General features: G+C 60.4%; 4 protein-coding genes across 4 annotated transcripts in view; 1 reads left to right on the plus strand and 3 right to left on the minus strand.

Annotated features, from left to right (window-relative positions):
• Positions 1-305: 305 nt before the first annotated feature.
• On the minus strand, positions 306-770 carry CEND1 (cell cycle exit and neuronal differentiation 1). Its single transcript, XM_006893201.1, has one exon. The coding sequence runs from the start codon at positions 768-770 to the stop codon at positions 306-308; it is 465 nt and encodes a 154-aa protein (XP_006893263.1).
• Positions 771-7,011: 6,241 nt separating this feature from the next.
• On the minus strand, positions 7,012-9,786 carry SLC25A22 (solute carrier family 25 (mitochondrial carrier: glutamate), member 22). Its single transcript, XM_006893202.1, has 9 exons — positions 9,767-9,786; positions 9,474-9,599; positions 9,151-9,206; positions 8,429-8,519; positions 7,891-8,009; positions 7,620-7,794; positions 7,394-7,548; positions 7,245-7,320; positions 7,012-7,169 (listed from the first exon to the last, which is right to left on the minus strand). Exons 1-9 carry the CDS (start codon positions 9,784-9,786, stop codon positions 7,016-7,018), a joined length of 972 nt encoding a protein of 323 aa, XP_006893264.1. The 3' UTR covers positions 7,012-7,015.
• A 3,033-nt stretch (positions 9,787-12,819) lies between these two features.
• PIDD (p53-induced death domain protein) lies at positions 12,820-17,407 on the minus strand. The gene is made up of 15 exons (XM_006893348.1): positions 17,104-17,407; positions 16,366-16,779; positions 15,856-16,065; positions 15,717-15,771; positions 15,426-15,627; positions 15,221-15,343; positions 14,778-14,957; positions 14,563-14,710; positions 14,348-14,483; positions 14,124-14,274; positions 13,933-14,056; positions 13,728-13,846; positions 13,539-13,652; positions 13,260-13,459; positions 12,820-13,144 (listed from the first exon to the last, which is right to left on the minus strand). The coding sequence occupies exons 1-15, from the start codon at positions 17,405-17,407 to the stop codon at positions 12,820-12,822; spliced, it is 2,805 nt and encodes a 934-aa protein (XP_006893410.1).
• Positions 17,408-20,438: 3,031 nt separating this feature from the next.
• The window catches only part of RPLP2 (ribosomal protein, large, P2), a 1,726-nt gene continuing 583 nt past the window's right edge, over positions 20,439-21,581 (plus strand). Inside the window, exons 1-2 of the mRNA XM_006893349.1 lie at positions 20,439-20,561; positions 21,200-21,248. Of these exons, the coding sequence (XP_006893411.1) occupies positions 20,439-20,561; positions 21,200-21,248 (172 nt within the window). The remainder of the gene's footprint in view (positions 20,562-21,199; positions 21,249-21,581) is intronic.

Here is a 21,581-nt window from a genome sequence, read left to right on the forward strand (position 1 = left end):
GCCCAGGGCCCAGGTCAGGCTCGAGAGCCCCACCCTGGAGCACTGGCCCCCGTGGTGATCGCCACAGGAAACCCCAGCCAGGCTGTCCACAGTGTCCAGTCCTGCCTTCCAGGGCATGAGGTCAGGGCGGCCCTGAGCCACACTCTCTGGGGGCCTGCGGGGGCCTGTCCCTCTGAGGCTGCCTGGGGGGGGCACACACGGAGGCGGGGTCTGTGTATGAGTGAGCCTGCTGCACGCGGAGGGAGTAGACACTCATGAGCCAGTGTCCCATCTGCTGGGGCCCAGGAGCCCCTGGGAGCACAGCATCACTTTTTCCGGGCCAGAAAGGCCATGCCAAGAACTAAGGCCACAGCCGCTATGGCCACCCCGCCAGCCACCAGCACGGGGGTCAAGTTCTCCAAGGACCAAGGCCCTCGGCCCTCAGGGCCTCTGCTGCTGGCCTCCTCCTCCTCGGCACCATCCCCAGGACCCTTTGGCTCTGGTGTGACATCGGGGCTTCTGGGGGCTGCTGGGGCCACTGGGGTCGGCTTCAGGTTGCTGTGGTTGTTAAGGAGGGTGGGGTCTGCCTTGGCTGGGGTCTTCTTGGGGGGCACTGGGGTGGGGGCCAGCTGCTCTTGCTTTTCAGCTGGGATCTCCTTCTTCCCTGACTTGGCAGATGCAGCCCCATGGGCTTTCCCTTCAGCAGCAGAGGGACCCTTGGTTTCCGCAGGGGCTGAGGGCATCTTGGTGTCCGGCTTGGGGCTGCTGGTCGACTTCCCTCTGGACTCCATGGTGGACAGTGCTGGGGGCTGTGGGGGCTCTGCAGGCAGGAGAAGGCTGTCAGGTGTCAGGATTTCAGGACAGCCTGGCCGTGGGCAGTCTGTGGGGTCTGTAAGGGAGACAGGAAGGCCTGGATATAAGCACCCTTTTTATGGCCCTCACCCTCTTGCTTCCATGAAAGCACCCCAGATCTGACCAGCTGACCCTCCAGGAGCTCAGGAGCTGGCCTTGTCCCTCCGACAGCATCCAAAGAGGCCCCTCCCTGCAAGTCCTCAGCTGTGGGCTGCACGTATATATGCACACACACATGTAACCCACGGAGCACCCATGGCCAGGGAAACTCCCATTGGCCCTGAGAAATAGGGTCTGCAGGAAAGGGGAGGCTGTCCAGCCCACACACCAGGGAGCCCTCCTGACAGTGCTGCTGCTCAGAGCCTGGCCACTGTTGGCTGGGGGACAGAGCAGGCTACATGTTGAAGGCCATTCTCTGGGTTGGTCGGGTGAACACAGGGGATGAATCCAGCACCAGAGAGTAGATGCGGCCAGGCTTCCACCCAGATGCCTGTCCCCTCAACCAGCCTCACCTGCCTCCCAGCCTCTCAGCTTAAGGCTGCATTTGCCTTGGGGTCAAAGGAACCCTTGGTGCCAGCAGTACAGGTTGATGAAGTGGGTCTGGACGAGCAAAGGGCCTCCAGACTCATGGGTGGGGGTGGGGAGGCCAGGAAGCTGACGTCCTCGGCCTGGATGGATCTCCCCTTGGTAAGCTGGCCACTTCTCTGGAAGAATAGGAAACTCCCCCACTGCACAGTTAAGGGAGCAGTGTGGGGCTGCAGTACAGTGACCCCCACCTCAGGCCGGGGAGCTGACTACACTGAAGGTCACCTGAAGGTCACAGTGATAAGGGCGCCTGGTTGACGGGTTCCTACAGCCCCCGGCGTCTCAGCCGAACCATCACTCCCACAGACCCTCACAGGGACAAGATCTGCCAAGGGCAGAGTCTGTTTCACCCTTCCTCCCAGTCTCTAATTTTTAGAATCCACAGTGACATCACCTCATGCCCCCTTCCCTACTCTACTCCCCAGCCACTCAGCTCTGGAGAGCAAAGGGCCTGGCACCCACAACCCCAGTGACCTTCAGGCCTGGAGCGCTGCGACCTGGTCCCGATCTTGCAGGGCACTGCGGGAACCTCACCCTCGTCCCCCTCGTCCACTCCCTCTAGCTGGTCGAAGACCCTTACTCTGTCCTCCCGTGGGCTTCCACCTTGCGCTGATGCGCTTTCCCAGCTGACAGCAAGCGGGCGGTGGCGGCTGCAGACGCCGAGAACTTGGGAATTTCCCACAATGCACTGCAGCTAGTTGCAGGGAGGAGGACCAGCGGGGGAGGGGTAGTGAGTGGCAAATGAGACGCGGACCAGCCGACTCCGCCCTCGCAGCAAAGTGGAGCCTGTACTGCTGTGGACTCTCCAAACCCAGGGCACAGCGTGCGTGCGTGCGCGTGCGTGAGAGGGATGGAGGGAGGGGGAGGGAAGGGGGGAGGGAGGGAAGGAAAAAGACCTTACTCCTAACTCCTGGGCTTTGGAGGTTTGTTAATAGACACGTGTGGGTAGCAGTGCGCCCTGGTGATGCAGTGCGTGATGTCTGGGGTTGCTAATAAAGGCCAACAGGTGGAATCCATCAGCTGCTCTGAGGGAGAAACCGAGCAGCCTGCTCCTGGATTTTTCAACCTCTGGGTTGGATGGTGTCTGCAGGTCCAAACCAACTTGAACGACAACGACAACGATTTGAGTTTGAGGTGGATCAGAAGAGCCGTGGTGGTGCAGTGGGTCTTTTTCAGCTGTCAGGCAGGGGAACAAATCAGCTGACCTGTGGGAGGTGAAGCAATCTGCTGTGAAGATCGCGGCTTGAAACCTAAAGGACAATTCTGTACTGCAGACCGGTTATTGGCTGGATATCCTAGCAGCTCTGATGGCCTAATGTTAAGGAGCAACACTGCAACCCCAAGCCACACGGGTCGAGTCCAGGAGACGCTTGCTCCATGAGAGAAAGGTGGGCAGTCTCTTCCAACGCAATTTAATGCTCTGCAAACACACTGCAGGGTCAGCCAAGGGGCACTTCTGATTCAATGACACACAAAATCATCATTCATACTACATGCAAGTAACATCTTGCTCAAGATTACTTAAAAAATGGCTGGAGGTGTATTTTAACAGAGAATTGGAAAATAATTTTTTTTAGAAAAGAAAAAAACAACAACAACAGAGAATTACCAAAAATTCAAGCTGGATTCAAAAGAGGCAATGGAATGAGGGGTATCATTGTTGATTTTAACAGTTCTTGACTGAACGCAGAGAAGCTCATACTATTCCCTGGTATTTTAAGGAGTAGGCCAAGGCGTTCTACTGTGTAGATGATAGTGAGTTATGAACAACATTGGGAGGAATGGAAATCCCAGAACACGTCCTTGTGCTCAGTGGGACCTGTACGTGAACTTAAAATCAATTGTTCAAAGAGAAGAATGGAATACTATATGGTTGAAATCAGCAAAAGGGAAGGCATGCGGTTCGAATCCACCAAATGCTCCACAGGAGGAGGGGGCAGTTTCCTCCTGTGTCAACTGGATCTGACTTGACCGTACACAAGGAAAAAATAAAATCAGCAAAAGGGTGGGCAAGGTTGTATCCTTTTTCCATACAAGTTCAGTTTATGTTTTTATTATGTGCTGTTGGTCATCTGCAATTCATAGTACAATAATTCTGTATAATAACCCTCTGCACAATTAACTCTGAACCCACCCCTGTCCTGAGCCAATCTCATTGTCTCTGACACATCCATCCTCAATACCCCAGTTACAGTGTCAATCCATCTCATCCAGGGTCTTCCTCTCCTGCGCTATCCCTTCCACGCATAATGTCCTTCTCCAAGGACTGGCCCCTCCTGGCCACATGCCCAAAGTATGTGAGATGGATCTTCAAAATCCTTGCCTCCAAGAAGCAGCTTGGTTTCACCCTCTCCAGGACAGACCTGTTTGCTCTCTTAGTGATCCATAGTAGGTCCAATACTCTTCTCCGGCACCGCACATCAATGGCATTGATTCTGCTACTGTCATCTTTAGCTATTGTCCAGCTCTCTGATGCATAGCAAGTTATTGTGAATACCATGGCCTGGAGCAGGTGCACCTTAGTCTGTAAGGTGCTCTTGAGCACTTTGGGGAGGTCCCTGACAGCAGATTTTCCTAAGGCAATCAGTCTTCTTGATTTCCTGACGGCTAGGGTCATTATTCAATTTATATGCTATTGTTGTTGTTAAGTGCCATTGAGTCTTAGATGACTCATAGAGACCCTATGAACAAAAAACCTGAACACTTGTATAACTTTCATCGTTTCTCCAAGTTCATACAGTTTCTGGAGGCAAGCTATTTTGGAAGTAGATGCCACTCCTGCTTCCAAGCTTGTTTTAATTTATATGTCGAGAGGAAAAGAATCCAAGATGCTAGATTATGGGAAGAATAATATCTAACCAGGCTTAGATCAAGACTTTTCAACAACTTTGCACAAGCACATTGCACACGCTTGCTCACAGAAAGAGGACGTAAAGGATTTACTGAAGATAGGACTCATGTTATTAAAAAAAAAAAAAAAAAGGACTAAATATTCATATGAATTATATTTCAATGTCAAGACCACAAAAAGTCTAACACTTGGTTGAAAAGGCAACATCGTTACTGACAAGAGAAAAGATTGAAATTATGAAGATTTTCACTTTCCTTGGGGCCACAGTTAACAGTCGTGGACTGTGGAAGCTGTAGTCCGAAAGTCAAAAGATCTTTCTACAGAGATGGCCCTGAGAGTGAAGAGGGAGACCCCAGTCCCTCCCAAAACTGGAGCTGAAGTGAAGGCTGAAGGGGGTCCATGGCCACAAACAAGAGAAGATCCGCAAGCTGCCCATCTTTAGCTTACCCCCCTTCAGGCAGCCAAAGACACTCCAAAGGCAGCCCAGGTACCTCCGGAAGAGCATCCCCAGGAGAAACAAGCCTGACCACTATGCCATCACCAAGTCTCCCCTGACCACTGAGTCAGCCATGAAGACAGAAGATAACAACACACTTGTGTTCATTGTGGATGTCAAGGCCAAGAAGCACCAAATCAAACAAGCTGGAAAGAAACTCAATGACATTGATGGGTCAAGGTCAACACCTGATGGAAAGAAGGCCTCTGTTCAACTGCTCCTGACTAGGATGCTTTGGATGTTGCCAACAAAATTGTGATCATCAATCCCAAAGACAGTTCGAATCCACCAGATGCTCCACTGGAGGAGGGGTGATGTCCTCCCATGCCAGCCGGACCCTATTCGACAGTACACAGGGGTGGAGGGGCAGGAAGCTCAAAGTGAAAAAAAAAATTGGATCATCCAAACTGAGTCCAGCTGGCTAATTCAAATACAAATTTCTCTCTCTCTCTCTCTCACACACACACACACACCACCACCACCACCACCACCACCACCACCACCAAAAGCCAAAAAGAAGTTGAAAGATGTATTGCACTGGAAATATCTACTATCAAAATCTTTCCAAAGAAGTGCTAAAGAGCAAGGATGTGAGTGTGAAGAACAAGGTGCAGCTGATCCAACTAGTCATTTCCTGTGCTTCATATTGCAAAGCTGAACAATGCATAAAGAAGGCCAGACAAGAGTTGATACCTTTAAAGTGTGGTGTTGGTGAGATAACTGGACAGCGTGCTAAAGAACAACCAATGTGTCCCCAGGCCAGCTGAAATGCGCCAGGAGACTTGGCTTCATATGCTGAGGGTTTGTTGAAGGAGACTTGGCTTCATATGCTAAAGGTTTGTTGACAGGAGGGACTAGTCCCAGGGAAACAATGTCCTGCTCAGAAAGGTCAGAAGAGAGGAAGGCTCGTGGGCTGCAGTGACCGTAACCTCCCCAGTAGGCTCGAGCATGAAGGCTGGAAGGACGGGACAGGCGCACATCACCACTGGCTCCCAGACCCGACTTCTTGTTCCATGGAGATTGCAGGTGAGAATGGCTGGAGTGGCCTGGCCCACCTGCCTGAACCTGCAGAAGGCAGTCTGCCAAGCTCTCCCCACCAGGCCTGAGCCCCCCTCAACGGGCACGAGCCAGAGCCGCTGAGGTCCCTCCACCCACCCCATCACCAAACAGAAGCCTAGAAAAGCAGTATCTACTTAGAATATTTATTTATCCTCTTACATGACAAGACACAAAAAGTCATTTCATAAAACTCTTCAAAAGAAAAAAAATAGAATTCTGTAAGCAGCAGCTTCCAAGGTTCCAGGAGACGGGGATAGTGCCTCCTAGGGACAACTGTGAGGCCCAGGTAGTGTCACTGAGGAGGGGTCAGAGGAGCCTGGGGGACAGAGCACCACCACGCAGGGTCAGTCACCAACACAAACACTCGAGGCCGCTGGAGCCTGCGCGTCACAACACGGCTGGGTCTGGGGTGGGGCGGAGCTTTCTGGAGTGTAGTCAGGGGCCTGCAAGAGGCCGAGAGGAGGGTGGACCCTGGGAGGGACCCAGCAGCAGAACTGAAGCCTCATGCTCCACGCGGTCCTTTAGCCTGTACTTCCTCCCATGGAAAGTCAGACCTGGGGGGTCTCAGGGAGGAGGGGCCGCAAGAGAGGTGGAGCTGGAGTTGATCCTGGACGGTCAGCAAAGATAGAGACACATATATACACCCCCCCCCCCCCCCCAACCTCATGTTCTCAGGCCCTTGGTGGGGGAGGGGACAAAGGGGCCATGAGGTTCCCTGGGTCCCAGAGCAGACAAGAAGGGGCCGGTATCAGAACGCAGGATACCCTCTCCTGATGCCTGGCTCCATGCTGAGCAGGAGATGCCACCCCAGCGGAAGATGGGGCAGAGTCCTGTCTGAGAACAGAGCCACAGCAGGGGAGGAGAGGTCAGCAAATGGACGGAGAGCTGGACAGTCACTTGGGCTCAGCAGACTCAATAAATAGGTTTGTGCAGTCCTCTCATGGACCAGTGGTCAGGCTTGGAACTGGGGCCAGTGGGGCTGGGGCAGGGTCCACCGCCTGGTCCAGGTCTAAAAGCCCCCAGCCCAGAGACCAGCTCTGCCCTGGGGGCTCAGGCCTACAGGCTGTGTGGGGCCAGCTCCAGGAATGGACATATTTCTACTTAAATAAGACATTGATCCCATGGTGGGCAGGACCCCAGGGCGTGCAACAGGACCCCTGCTCAGCCCCTCTGCAGTGCAGGACCACAAGTGCTCAGTCCTGGGGGCCCTGCAGGAGCCCCAGCAGGGCCTCAGCGATGCCCACGAAGTAGACCACCTGAGCAATGCCGAAGAGCGGGGCGATGACCAGAGCACGACAGTACGCGCCCTTCAGGAAGGCCAGGGGGCCCTCATTCCGCAGAATCTTCCTGTGGGGGAGGGGAGGGTTAGAGCAGCCCTGCTGTCCCCCCACCCCACCCACACATTCCAGAGACGCCCCACACCTGGCACAGTCCAAGAAGCCAGAGTAGGTGTCCTCGTTGACCCCGCGCTGAAGGGACTGGAGACGCGTCTTCACCACTGTGGGGGTACAGGGTCAGGGCTGGCTGTGGGAGGCCCCTACCGCTCCCACCTCAGAGGGGCCCAAACTGACCATCACAGGGGTTGACAGCCACCGCAGCTGTACTGCCAGCCACACACCCAGCCAGGAAGGACACGTAGAAGGGGGACTTCTCGCCAGAGGCCGGCTGCCCCAGTTGGTTCAGGTTGGCAAAGAGTGGGAAGTAGACAATAGAAAAGGGGACATCCCTGTGGAAGGAGGGGTGTGATGGCCAGGCACCTGGGCAGAAGAGCACCCCCAGCCCCATCCCTTTTCCCACCTGAGCAGTGTGGCCCCCAGGCCTTTGTATAAGCCAGCAATGCCTCGGCTCTGCAGCAGGTCCCGGGTGAGCTGCATGGCCGTGGGGCGGGGGCCAGGGGGAGCCTCTGTCATGGGCTGGGCTGCGCCGTGAGCTGAGAGCTGAGCCTGGGCTGCCAGGAGCTTCTTCTGAGCGGCTGCAGTGAAGGGAGTGAGCTTACCGGCTTCTCTTGGGGGAGGGGATGAGGGGGTCAGCCCTTAGCCCGCCCTGATATCGGTCCCCAGCCCCCCACCTATGCGGCCCGCGTCCTGCAGCTGTATCTTCAGCATCTCCATGGGGGTGGTCACTATCACCTGGCAGGTGCCTGCCCCACAGCCAGCCAGCATCTCCTTCAGCAGCGTCAGCTTCTGCCTGCAGTGGGGTGGGGGCGGTGAGGACAGCAGGAGACCTCTGCCACCCAGGATGAGTCAGGTATGGCCTGCGCGCAGTGGGGGCCCGCGGCTACATCTGGGCACAGAAGGGTGGGAGGAGGGCAGGCAACAGAGCCCCGACTGTGGGCACCGAGCCACAGAGGCAGATGGCTGTGGGCGGGCCCCATCCCAAGATGGGCTCTTGTATGTGTCCAGGAAAGGAGAAGCTGGCCAGTCCTCCGTCTCAGCCTGCGCAGAGGGAGTGGCAACAGCGGCAGGGACGCAGGAGGATCTGCCATCAGGGAAATCGGGAAGGAGGTGGCCTGGCCAGTTCAGTCCTCCCACGGCAGCTGTGTGGGGTGCCTGCTGCCTGACCTTGTACCCCCCCCTCCCATTCCCCTGCAGACGGTGGCCCCTCACCCGTCCTTAGAGAGCTGGTGACGGAAGAAGTCGTTGGCTGCCAGCTTGATGGCCTTCTCTGGGGTGACAAGTGTCAGATTCACCGCAGCTCCTGTGGGCATGTGGGGTCAGCAGGGGGCTGAGAGGTGGCAATCGGAAGCCACGCTGGCCTAAGTGGGAGGCTCTGTCCTGCACTGGTTCCCAGGCAGCCAAGTCTTGCCCAACTGCTGCTTGGGCCCTTCTCCTGCCCTCTCACCCACATTTGGGCCCTATGTGTGCCAGGCAGGGGCGGACACCTGGGCAGTCCTGGCAGGAAGGGCCAGTGCTCACGCCTGCTGCTCAGGCCCTCTTCCCACGTTGCTCCCCTCCCCTGTAGGACCCTCCTTTTTCTGCCTCCCAGTGCCCACTCCAACAGGCCACAGGATCAGCCCCCAGCTCCCAGGGGGCACTGGGCCTGCTGATGGCCGTACAGGTCAGAGCCCCCAGGAGCCCCCAGGCTCCTAGCCTGATGATCAGTGCCTCCGACGGGCTGTGGGAGGGGACAGGGGACGAACTCCCAGCAACCCTGGAGATGCAGCACCAACTACGAAGCTTCCAAGCACGCCAGCTGCAGCCCAGGTGAGGGCAGTGAGGACTGCCGGTAACCAGAGACCCTGCTTCTTCTGCCCCCAAGGTTCAACTCTCCTCCTACGGCCAGGCTGGACTGAGGGCCCCCAGATGAAGCCACCTCGTCCCAGCCTCACCTCGGTACATGCCGAAGTAGCCCTCCGAGCGGATGGTCTTGATGAGGCAGTCAGACCTGCAGACATGGAGTGAGTAAGCAGCGGCCGAGGTCAGCCTGTGAAGCATGGTCTGGCCCACGGCTAGTACACACCCCACAGTGACTACCAGGCCTCCCTGCCCTCACTGTCCCCTTCTTTCACACAAGGAGAAAGGGGTGGGAGAACCTGAACTTTGTCCTGCCCCCACTGCTGACCAGCCCCTGCTCCCCCCCCAGAGCTGGAGAGAGAAGGGGACACTGAGACTTGTCCTGCCCCACTGCTGACCAGACCCCATCCGCACTCACATGCTTGTGTACAGGCGCTGGCCATTCTGTTGGTTCTGCAGCCGGGTCTTGGCCAAGTCAATGGGAAACACACAGGTGACTCCAATCAGCCCAGCAATGCCGCCATTGATGAGCTTGGCTGGCAGACTGTGAACAACGCAAGGTGGGGTCAGCAGTTGCAAGGCCAGTGGCAACAGGGCTCTGACCACTGAACAACCAGCCTCTCTCTATCCATTTCTCTCTATTGTTATGTACCCTGGAGCCAGACTGACCCGCAGTTGGCCTAGGAATGCCGGAGACAGGAAGGTGCTGACCTGATCTGCTTTTCAGCCATTTAAGTGGTGCTCCAACAAAGATGCAGGCAGAGGGAGGGAGGCAGCGGCAGACCTCGCTGGGCTGGGGATTTCAAGGTGTCAGCCACAACTTGGTCCTGGAGGGACAGCGGTGGGTCAGCAGGCAGGCAGATGACAGGGACAGATGACAGCGGATTAACTTCCCAGCCCCAGGCTGGAAATGTGAGCAATCCTGACTGCCTCCTGGGGGCAGGCTGTCTCCAGCACCCCTCCTCCCCTGCCCCCCACGCATCACACACTCACTCTTGCTCACGTGCACGCTGGCGAGCTCAACTCTTAAAGGGCCAGTGAGAAGGGGGTAGCAGCACCAACCAGCCGCTCCCCTCTACCCCAATGGATCTTTCAAGGTCCCCCAAATCCCTGAGGAAAGGTGGCCAGCATCAGCTCTCTGGGATGGGGGGAGATTTCCTCCACCCCAGCCTATCCTTGTGCCGCAGAGGGCAAGGCCACCTCAGAGCACAGCCCCATTCCCCAGGCAGCCTCTTCTGTGGAATTCAGTACCGCTCCCCAAGGAGAAGCACCCCACATTTAGTGACATCTACCCCAGGCCTCTAATCCCCCTCCAGGATGAGATGTGATTCACCCCCAGACAAGCAGGAAGCAGAGAGTGGACCCTGAAGCCTGAAGACGGTGTGGGCAGATGAGGGGCTCACTGGTCTCAGACCCCAGTGACCAGGACCACAGGCGCACTGAGGGGTAGGGCGAAAGGGCACGCCCAGGAGGGAGAGCTGGGTGCCAGATGCGGGAGGTGCCTCCATGGGCAGCTGCAGCCCTGGATGTTGGGGCCTCTGAGTCCTCAGACTCCGGACCCCTCCCCCTGCGGACTTGGCAGGCCAGCTGTCACCTCTCACAGCACCGCGCTGCCGCCAGGGTCACATGGCAAACCCTCATGACGCCTGGTAGAGCGCACGACCTTCGCCACCGCCCCCCGGTTCGCATCCCCGCCGCCCGCCGCGCTCACCGCTCAGCCGCCCGCTCCCTGGCTGCCCTCTCCCTGGATCCCCGCGCGGAGCAGGCGATAAAGGGAGCGCCCAGAAGCTCCGGCCGTGATTGGTCCAGGGGCGGGCGGGGCGGGCCAGGGCGACTTTCTCTTTCACTTAGGAGTCTGGGCCCGCGGAAGGGAGTGACAGCGCCTGGGCGCCGGGCATCGCCTGAGGGGGGATGCCACAGGCCACAGGGTCTGACTCAGTGAGCCACCACCAAGCAGAGGGGCCCCAGTCACCTAGTGGCCCTGTCCACAGCTCGGAAGCCCCTAGATCTATCTAGGCCCCTGGGACATAAGCAAGAGACGCATCAGGGCCTATATACTGTGTGAATGGGGAGGGTGGGAGGGTGCAAGTCAGGAAAACCCTCCGCTCCCCGCCCCCCACCCAGGGAGTCCAAGCGTAGGGCCCACTCACCTTGCTGACCACGTCTAGAGGCAGCACAAGGTTGCCACCGTCAAGTCCCTGCTCACCTGGCTGTTCCAAGGCCAGTGAACTCCCAAAGCCAGTTGCCCTTTGCTCCATCCCAGCCAGGCGGACTGACCTCTGACCCTCTCCATAGGTAACCCGCCCCGCCCCAGGTACAGCCAGGTACCAGGAGGCGGCGGCGGCCTGCAGGGTTGGGGAGGGTGAGCAAACTCCACCACTCCACATTCCTCCGGGACAGAGGTCTGCAGGGTAGACTCCACTGGCAAATGCCCAGTGTGGAGAGGGGGTGCTGACCTGGGGTGTCAGCCCTGTGTCCCAACACGGAGGCGGGGCTAGCCACCAACCGCAGTGACTGAGAGCAGAGAGAGACGCGGGCGACCACGACCCCCTCCCTGTGTTCCCAGCTCCGCTTCTCAGACAGCTGCCCGGCTCGCCCCCTGCACCCAGATGTCACCATAGAAACCCACAGCACTAGCCCAGGAGAGGCCTCACTCCACGGAAACAGGCTGCAAGCAAGCTCGACGGGCCGCAGACCGAGCACGCAGAGCCGAGCTGCTGTTTCCGGGCGCAGCGGGAAAATCTCCCCCCAATGGCCAGAGCCCCTCACCCCAGGACTAAGACAGGCGTGAGGCTGGGAGCCGGAGCGGGCTCGCCAAGGAATCTCCGCTCTCCCTCTCCCTCTGGGCTAACCTGGGGGGGGGGGCCCGCAAAAGGTTTCCTGCAGACAAAGGCGGCTTCAGGTGGGGCAGCTGGCCGCAGCGAGGTGGCTCAGGGTCCGGGCCGCTGGCGGGGGACCCGGATGGAGCCTTGGCTGGTCTCCTTCCCCCGCCAGGCGCCACGCACGTGTCCACACGTCCGACAAGGCCCCACAGTACGCCCCCAGGCCTGTCCTCAGCTTCTTGGGGACCCAGCCCTGCTCCTCCCCCTGGAGGACACGTGTAAGCAGGGAGCGCGCCCAGCGCCGCCGGGGGCGAGCACGGCCTCCCACGCCTGCAGTGGCTGTAGGTCGGAGCATCGGTGCCCGAGGGCGGCGCAGAGGCGCAGAGCCAAGGAAACCAGCACCTCCGGCCGCGCGCATGGGTGCAGGGGCCGCGCGCATGGCTGCAGGGGCCGCGCGCATGGGTGCAGGGGCCGCGCGCATGGCTGCAGGGGCCGCGCTCAGCCGGCGATTCGGCAGGAGCAGCCCAGGTACTCACCGTGCGGGCCCGGCCGCTCGCCTCCCGGTCCTGCGCCGGGCCTGCACCGAGGCGGGGAGGCGGGCTGCGCGCGCGGTGCTCCGCCCTCCGGCCCGCCGCGCCAGCGCCCTCTCCCGGCCACTGCGCACACAGCCCCGCAGCTCCTGGCTCCACACCCCAGACCTCAGCGCCGTGAGCCCGGATTACTTCCCCTGGGGATGCAGGGCAGGCGGTCAGGGCGCAGAGGCCAGGGTGTGGTGGCAGAGGCACGGGATGTGCCGTCACCACCGCGCGGTTACACACTACTGAGCTTGGGTGCTGGCGGCCAAGGCAGGAGCCAGGGCTGTGTGTCCACACAGAGACCCCTCCCAGCGGCCTCCCTCATCGCACAAACAAATGAGGCTGAGACAGAAGACGTTTTAGAGTGTTATTGTTCAGGGGGGGGATCATTTAACCCCACGGGGAGGTGGGGAGCCCTGTGGGCCTCCGACCCGGTGGGCTCTCGGGTCAGTGTGGCTGAAGGGCTAGGTGGGGCAAGGTCTGAGGGCCCCTGGGGGGCCAGGCCTGTGCGCCGGATGCCAGCCTGGTACTTCTGGCGGCCAAGCTCCAGGATGGCCTGGACCTCCTCAGCCACGTCCCGCCGGTCACTCTGCTCCAGCGCCTGCACCAGGCGCCCCACAGCACCTGGCTGTCCAGCTTGCCTCTCCGCCCAGGAGAAGAGCATGTGTCGGATCTGCCCGTCCAGGTCATCCCTGGCAAGAGGAGTGAGGCCCCATAGGAAGTTCCCTGATCCTAGGGGCAGGTGTGGCCACCTGCCCTGTGAGAACCCAGCCAGCCGCCCCAGCTGAGCAGTGGGTGGCAGCTCACCGGAACTGGTGGCGGATGGCCTGCAGCTCGCGGTAGGGCAGGCCAAGGTGCAGGGCCACAGCTGGCCAGTCCGAGCCCAGGCGCCCGGCCACGCCCAGCAGGTTGCTCTGTGTCAGGAAACCACTCTCAGCATCGCCCAAGTTCAGGGGTGCCAAGGAGAGGCTGGCCCTTGACCGCAGCCCCTCAGCCCCACGCCGTCTCTGTGGGGAGGAAGGAGTGCATGTGAGCCAGGTCCTGCCTCTGAACTCCCTACCCCACCTCTGACCCCTGAGCTCTCACCGGCAGCTTGATGGGCAGAGTGGCCATCCACAGGGTGTCTGTGACCTTTTTCTGGCGGGCAGCCTGGGCCTCCATGGGCACCTCAGTGGGCACCTCACCCCGGTAGAAGGACACCTGGGGGTGGGACAGGCAGAGTCAGTGCTCTGGCCTCTGCCTCGGGCACATAGGCGGCCCTGCCCCGTCTTGCACCTGGCCCCGCACAGCCTGAGTCTCCCGGTCCAGGGCAGTGGTCACGTACACCTCCTTCATGTTCTTCAGATGGGAGTAGAAGACGAAGCAGATCCTGCCATCCACGCAGTCTGGACGGTCTAGGGACAAGGCAGTGCTCAGTGGAGTCAGGGGGACACGGGGATGCAGGCATGGAATCCCGGGCCCCCAAGAGCAGAGGACACACCTGCATCCACATCAATGCCACGCTCAAAGGCTGCAAAGAACTTCTCGCCCTCAAACAGCTCCACAGTGTCCGAAGGCTCTGGGCCACGGTACCGGTCCAGCAGTCTCTTCAAGGTGGCGTCCACCTGTGGGGCATCCAGCTGTTGGTGCTGCCCTGGCCCCACCCTCAAGCCTCCACACCAAAGCCCCCACCTTGTTACGTGGCAGGCACTGCAGCAAGACCTGCTCAGGGTCCCGGCGTCTCTGCAGGGCGAGGAGGTTGACACGGTGCAGCCGCAGACGCTGCCAGGCCTTGCGTGCCAGGCCCTCCACACAGGTCTTGGTGGTATACCAGAGCCAGTACCTGGGAGGGGGATGGTGAATGCCTGCAAAAGCCCTGGGGATGCTGGGGAGGTGGGGAGAGGAGGTGCACTGACCAGGAGAAGTGTGTGACCTGGAAGCGGGCGTACAGGTGGGTGAGCTCCAGAGCCACCCGGGCTGTGATGTCATCCCAGGTGGCCGAGGGAGGGGCCCAGTACAGCAGGTGCAGACAGCAGCGGTCCAGACTCAGGCCTGGGTGTGGGGAATAGCAGCAGGCTGAGGTCTACTGGCAGGGCTGCGGCCTGGCTCTGCCCACAGGGCCACCTCTCACCTGTGACCCCTGGGGGAAGGGGCAGCTGCACGGTGACAGGCTGGAGAAAGTTAGGGGTGCCACTCTGCCAGAGGCACAACAAGGGACTGACAGCCACCTCAGGGTCCCCCAGCAGTCCCTGCAGCTCATGGCTGGCCATGTGTACCACCTGGAGGAAAGGTCATGTGAGTGGCCCCCAAGCTGGCCCCGGCCACCTCTGCACAGCCCTGTCCTACCTGCATTCGGACCCTACGAGGCTCCTCCGTGGCCCCAGGAGGGAATGTGACCTTGACCCCGGGGTCTGCAGAACAGCTGAGCAGTGTACCCTCTGGTGGTACCAGGCAGGTGTTGGACACAGGACGAGAAACCACGAGGAACCAGGAGAAGTGGGGCACCTGGCAGCGAGCCCAGAGTCGCTTCAGGAGTGGAGGAGGGAAGGTCAGAGGTCAGGTGGAGCTACTGGGTGAGGGAGTGGAGTGGGGGATGGTAGGGCAGGGGTCTGAGGTGTGAGGAGGGGTCAGAGAGTAACAGAGGCACAGGGTGGACTGCTTGTTGGGCAGAGACGGGCTGGAGTCCCAGGTCCGAGAGGAGTTTCTGGGGTCTAAGGAGTAGAGGTGGAGTTGGGGGGCAGGGCCTGGGGGATGAGAGGCAAGACCGGTCAGGTAGCATGAGGTCTGACCTTGGGAGTCTGCTCCAGCTGGGTGTCCAGGTCAGTCCAGCGGTCTTCACTCAGGGTCCTGACCACCACCTCCCGGCAATGACGGGCCCGGGGAGGCACAAAGAGAAGCCAGAGAACCACGTCCTGCCAGGTGGGGTGGTGAGCCTGGGGCCAGGCCGGGGGACCCATGCGCTGCCCACCCCCGATTTGACCCAACCAGCCTTGCCTGCTGGAAGGTCACCCCGTGGGGCTCCAGCTCCAGGACGCGGCTGAGCAAGGAGTCATGAGGTCCCAGGGGCGCCAGGTGGGGCTCAGGAGGCCACAGCCGGTAATGGATGGTGAGGGGGTTGTTGGTGGCCCCCGCAGGGAAGAGTAAGCGGATGCCACAGGCCAGCGTCACAGAGCAGCCCTGGGGGGGGACTGAGAAGCTGGGTGCAGAGAAGGCTGGCTTCAGGTCACAGCAGAAAGAGTCCCCTGGGGGTGGTATTCATCACAGCCAGCCCTGCCCAGTGCACACCTGTCCAGCTCTGTGCTCAGGAACAGCCTAGGCATCTCTGGAAGCAAAGGCTTCTCTGCAATAAGGAACAGGGAGCTGTGAGGACGGCAAGAGGACTGTGTCCTGCCCCTGGCCTGCCTGTCCCAGCCATTGTGCTCACCTGGGAGGCTCAGGGGGCCTGGTGGAGCTTCGCCCAGGGGGTTACCCTGCAGCCGTACGAAGGGGGCGTCCAGGAACTCTGGGGGCACTTCCCGCAGCTGATTACCCCTCAGGTCGAGCCGGTCAAGCAGGGGGAGGTGGATGAGGTCAGCAGGCAGAGAGGTCAGGAGGTTGCTATATAGGAGCAGCAGCCGCAGTGACCGCAGCCCCGCTGGGGAGGGGTGGGCACTAGCTTAGGGCTAGCAGGGCCCCTGAACACCTGCCTGGACACCCTGAATGGAGAATCTGGATTGGGCTGGGTGGTCAGGCTTCAAAAGGATACTCATTCTAGGGGGCCCCGAGAACCCAGAACTTGAGAAAAAGGTCAGGGGGCACAGGAGCCTCCAAGCCAGGGGAAGGGGCATCCTAGGGGGGTAGCCTCAGAAGCAGCAGGGGCTATAAGAGCGTTCAACCCAAGCCTCGTGTGCCAAGGCTGGGAGGAAAAGGGGTGGCATGGGGCAGGGCTGCTCACCGAGGGAGCCTGGCAGGCTCTGCAGCCTGTTGGAGGCCAGGTTGAGCTCTGTGAGGCTGCTCAGGTCTCCAATTTCTGGGGGCACCGTGTCCAGAAGATTCTCAGAAAGATCGAGGTGCCGCAGGGTGGAAAGGCCCCCCAGTGCAGTAGGCAGTGCTGCCAGACGGTTGTTGCTCGCCGCAAAGAAGGTGAGGGAGGGGAGCATCCCCAGGGTCTCAGGCAGCTCAGAGAGGCAGTTGTGGGAGAGGAGAAGGGCATCCAAGCTTCGGAGCTGGGGCACGCAAGGAGGCACGGTGCCCAGGCTGTTGAAGCTCAGATCCAGGTGGGCCAGGCCGGCCAGGCCACTGAGGCCGGTGGGTAGCGAGGTCAGGCAGCCCCGGAGGAAGGCACCCAGTTTGTCCCGGCGTTGCCCACCTAGAGAGGGAGAGGCCAAGACACGGACACCTGCAGCCCCTGAAAAGCACCCAGAGCAGGCAGTGCAGCATCCACTCTGCCCGGGGTCTGGGTAGGGCTGGGCCTGGGCTGGGGGCCAGAGCAGGAGAGTATTGTGGATGCTGGACGCTGGGACCAGGGTACACAGCTGAGTACTACAGGGGACAAAGCAGAGCAAGATCTGGGGGAGGGGTTGAAACAGGGCTGACTGAGCAGGGCGCAGGGAGTGGGGTGGGGGTGACCTGTCTCACCCTAAAGGACCAGGGAGTGGAGGGGTAAGGGATGGGGGTGACCTGTCTGTCTCACCTTTGAGGACCAGGGAGTGGAGGTTGGGTAGTCTGTCCGGCACCTGGGCCAAGGCTGTTTCCAGCAGCCAAGGGTCCTCGTGGGGGCTCAGCCGCAGGAACTGCACCTCCAGCAGCTGAGGACGCTGCTGGGCACAGAGGTACAGTAGGCGGCGGCAGCCCTCCGGGTACCGATCCAGGTTCAAGCTGTTTCCTGCCAGGAGGTGGGGCACGGTGGCCACAGCCTCCCCTGTAGCATCCTTTGCTTCTTCTGTGGCAGCAGCTGCTGCCGCGTCGGGCTCCAGCCCCTCCACCACTGCAGCCATCGCCCAGCGACCACCCTTGGGGGCTGGACATGTCCCAGCTCGCCAGCCAGACCTGCTCAGGCACGACTGAGAGGCTGTGAAGACAAGGAAGGAGCGGGCGTGGGCGGGGACTTGGCAGGGAGCATGAGTGAAGCCCGCTGGTGTCAGAACCCAGGGCTAGTCTGACTGGGCAGTCATTCTGAGGGTGCTGCACGGGTCCTATCTGGAAATGGGCATGGGACCCTCTGGCTGAGAGACCAGTTGGTTGCAGGGCCCACCCAGGGGAGGCTGGCAGGACCAGTCAAGTCACCTAGCTGACCAGTCCAGGGATTGAGTGCTAGGTCCCACCCACCCTCGTCACCCATCAGAGTCGCTGCCCTCTTGTGTTTGACTAGTAAATGAACCGGAGGGAGCTCGGGGTCAGAGGCACCGCGTGGCTTCTCGGAGCTGGGGGCGTGGGACCCTTTTAATAACCTCTGGAGGAAGGTCGCCCACAGCTTCCATGGAAAACTTCGTGCTGGGGAAGGTGGTGACCGGCGTGGCCCGACTCGGACCACCAGGTGCAAGGCCGGTCCCAGCCGAGAACCCGCTAACACCCTAACCCGAGCGCCCGGGCGAGCACAGCTGTCCGGAGAACCAAGGAGCCTGGGGATCCCCTGCACTCTCTGCAGCAAACTTGTCGCCAGCGGCCACGCATACCTGCCCGGCGCACAGCAGCCGCCAGCGGGGCCTTCGCGCTGCACCCAGTGTCCAACACCGGTTCCCGCTCGCGAGCTTCCGGGCGGCGGGTACTGGGCGCTCCGCCCCCCAGGCCCCGCCCCGCACAGCCGGGGCCGGTCAGGCCGAGGGTCGGCTGTCCTGGAAGCCCGAGGGGCCCGGCGCCAAGCCTACATCCCGCTCGCTGGGCCCGCCGTCCCGCGTGGCGCGCAGCGGGTGCGATCTCAAGCGAGGTGGGGGGCCCTGGAGGTGGTTCTGCGGCCCACCAACGCTGGAGTCCTCTCAGGCGCCTCTGAAGCCCACCAGCTGCAAAACCCGTTCCCGCTGTCCTGGGGACGCTCACGGGGGGGGGGGGGGGGAGTCCCATCCTGCGTCGTGAAGGGCAGGCCTCAGGCTGACACTACCTCACCCTGGTGACCACGGCGCTCCGACCCAGGGAGGCATTTCCTGCAGGTCTTCGCTTGCCTGGTTCTCCCAGAGGTTTTATGCTTTTAAATCGTAGTAAAACATACACCACGCTCCGTTCCAACCATCTTAAGCACTAGTTGGCGTTCTCTTAATCTTGTGCCCAATTTTCCCAGTTACTAAAAATGCCCAGGAACTTGTCTCAGCCATTCCTCCAGAGGGTTTTCAAAGGCTGCAATCGCACAGAGGCTGCCTGTGTTTCGGTGGAGCAGCTGAACCTTCTGCCTTTGAATTGACAGTGCAACTGGCCACCAGAGTTCCTTAAAGGCGGCGCTGTTGCTTTCCATCGTTGTCCAGTCAGAACCGATCCAGAGCGAGTTTGCAGAGAAAGTTAATTGTAAAGGAGACTGTCCATCCTTCTCCGCAGAGCTGGTGGATTTGAACCCCTTGCCTTTGGGATTGCCACCAGAGCTCCCTCTAAGGGGACCCGAGGAGCGTACAAATCCAATCACATGCCACTTTCCTGATGAAAACTTTTGTAATCATTTCCTTTTGTGATTGCAATAAAGCCATGTCCGCTTTCCCCAGGCATGTCCCTACCTTCTCTGCCTATGAAATGAGGGCGACCTCATCTAGTGCGTGAAGATGGGTGAGAATCTGCACTGTGGTGGGGGCCTGCCCGCTGCCCCTCGGCTGGGCCAGGTTGTATAGTGGGTTGCCCCAGATCTCCGCCTTTGTCACCCATCTTTCAGCCCAATGTCAGCTTCTAAGAGATGCGACTTTCTGTGATTTGGGGGCCCATCTGAATCCGTAAATGCCTCATCTACTATGTAATGTATCCTCATGCCCCCAACTGAAGTTCCAGAGGGAAGGCGGCCCTGGTTCCTCCGAGTCAGGACGTGCACGAGGGTACCCTGGACACGAGGTGAACCGAGCTAGCCAGGGCGGATCATAGAACTCGGGAGGCCTATCTCACACTCCGCGATGGGTGGTGCGGAAGCCTCGGGGCTTTGGCTGGCCAAGCAGGGCCGCGCTGGTCTTCGCCCCCCCGCCCCCAACCACGCACGAGAGCCCCGCAGGGGCAGCCCAGATGGGCCAGAGCCTCTGTATCCAGGCCATCCCGTTTCTCGGTCAAAGATCACTGAGTTTGGCCGGACTTGCGGCCATCAATGTGCGCTGGACCCTGAGCCTCCAGTCCCAAGACAGGACACCCGGCTGGACGGCGGGGGGACCCTCCCAGACGACACACGTGCTGGGTCCCAGCGCCAGCCACCGCCCACAGGCACTTCCGGCGGTGCTAATGTGCTTCCGGCAGCGGTGTACCACGGGGCTTGCAGTTTAACATCTACATCGCTCGCTTCCGCAAAGGGGCGGGCCCCGGCGGTCGTGTTGCATGTTGGGAGCTTTAGGCGTCCCATGACAGGCTGGGAACGCCAGTCTCGGGAGGGCGAAAACAGCCGACTCTAGCCTCGCATCTATCTGTTCCAGTATCTGTGTAACACATACCGGAGACAGCTACCCCAGGCTGTACGAGAAGAGAACGTAAGGCCTTAGCTTGCGCCGACTGTCCGGCCGGCCAGTTCCTGTCTCTTCCGTTCTCATTGGCTGAGCGCCGTGACGTCACGTCGAGGCGCGCTGGGACGCCGGGCGCCCGGAGGCTTCTGGGTAGGGCCTTAACTCCGCCCCTGCTCCGTCGCCTTCCTTTCCGTCCCTGTCGCCGCGGAGGTCGCACGTGCGAGGTCTGCCCGCCGCCACCGCCAAGTGAGTGAGTCGGCCGCCGCCTGGGGTGGGGCCGCGGGCTCCGGGATGCGGGGGTGCAGGGCCGCGGGGACGGCCTGAGCAGGGCCAGCGGCCCGGCCTCGCACGGTCTCCGTCTGCGCCCGGCGGGAGGGGCCCAAGGCCGCCGTTGACGCCGCCGCCTCGTTGCAGGATGCGTTACGTCGCCTCCTATCTCCTGGCCGCCCTTGGGGGCAATTCCTCCCCCAGCGCCAAGGACATCAAGAAGATCCTGGACAGCGTGGGCATCGAGGCCGACGACGACCGGCTCAACAAGGTAGCGCAGCCGGCCGCTGTTCTCGGCGCCGATCGGGACTTGGGGACACGTGCGGTGATTTTCCCGCGGGTGCGAGGGGGCCCCGAACGACGCAGCGGTGTCGGCAGGGTGGCGAGGAGCCAGGGCTCCTCCGCTGCGTGCGGAGAAGTGAGTCCAGCTCGTGTTCCAGCGGCCTTTCAGAGGCAGCCAGTCCCACGAGGTGGTCAAGCCATGCTGCTCCCGCAGAGCCGGCGGTGGAGCGCAGTCTCAGCACCAGGCCGGCAGAGAGAGTTTCTTTGTCTTGGTTCAGAGAATCCGTTCATTAGGCCACTGTAGTTGGAGACCTGTGTCCTCCTTTCTGTCGTGGCAGTGGTGATTGTCTGTTCTGGGTGAGCGTGCTGGGAGGCAGCCTTCCCACGGTGGCGGTCACATTTGCATTTACTGTTGACAATCTCGCTGAGACTACTTAGCAGTAAACCTAGAAGCAGGAGTCCCAGGCTGAGGGGCACAGAGCTCGGCATCAAGCCAGCTAGGGGATTTGATGTTGTGTCTTGGAAAGTCCTGTGTGTATTTTCCCATCACCCACAGCACAGCGCTCTGGTCAGTGCTGCAGGCCTAAGCGTCCAGTGGTAACTCCTGGTTTTGCTTGTCTGTTCCAGGTCATCAGTGAGCTAAGTGGGAAGAACATTGAAGACGTCATTGCCCAGGGTGAGTGTGGGGCTGCTTTGGGCTCCCCTGTCCATCTTAATTCCTGCTGGCCAGCCTGTGGCCCCCAGGTTTCGCTTGTGGACAAGAGCATTCCGGAGGCCTCAGCTGGAGTGAGCATGGGCTCAGTGGCTCCCTCATGCTGTGGGCACTCAGGGACACTCCCCAAAGCTGGATTGGGGAGAAACGTGAAGACCTTTGCCCAGGATCTCCATGGAGACAGAAGATCTTGGCTGCTGTTCTTAGCATGTGGTCCCTGTTGTCAGTTGACAGCCTTAGCAATGCAGACCAAGGGTGACCTCAGGCTGGGGCTGTGGGACATTCCTGGAAGTGGAG

Source organism: Elephantulus edwardii, unplaced genomic scaffold (assembly GCF_000299155.1).
Source record: "Elephantulus edwardii isolate Elephantulus edwardi_28Jun2011 unplaced genomic scaffold, EleEdw1.0 scaffold00126, whole genome shotgun sequence".
Classification (NCBI taxonomy): Eukaryota; Metazoa; Chordata; class Mammalia; order Macroscelidea; family Macroscelididae; genus Elephantulus; species Elephantulus edwardii.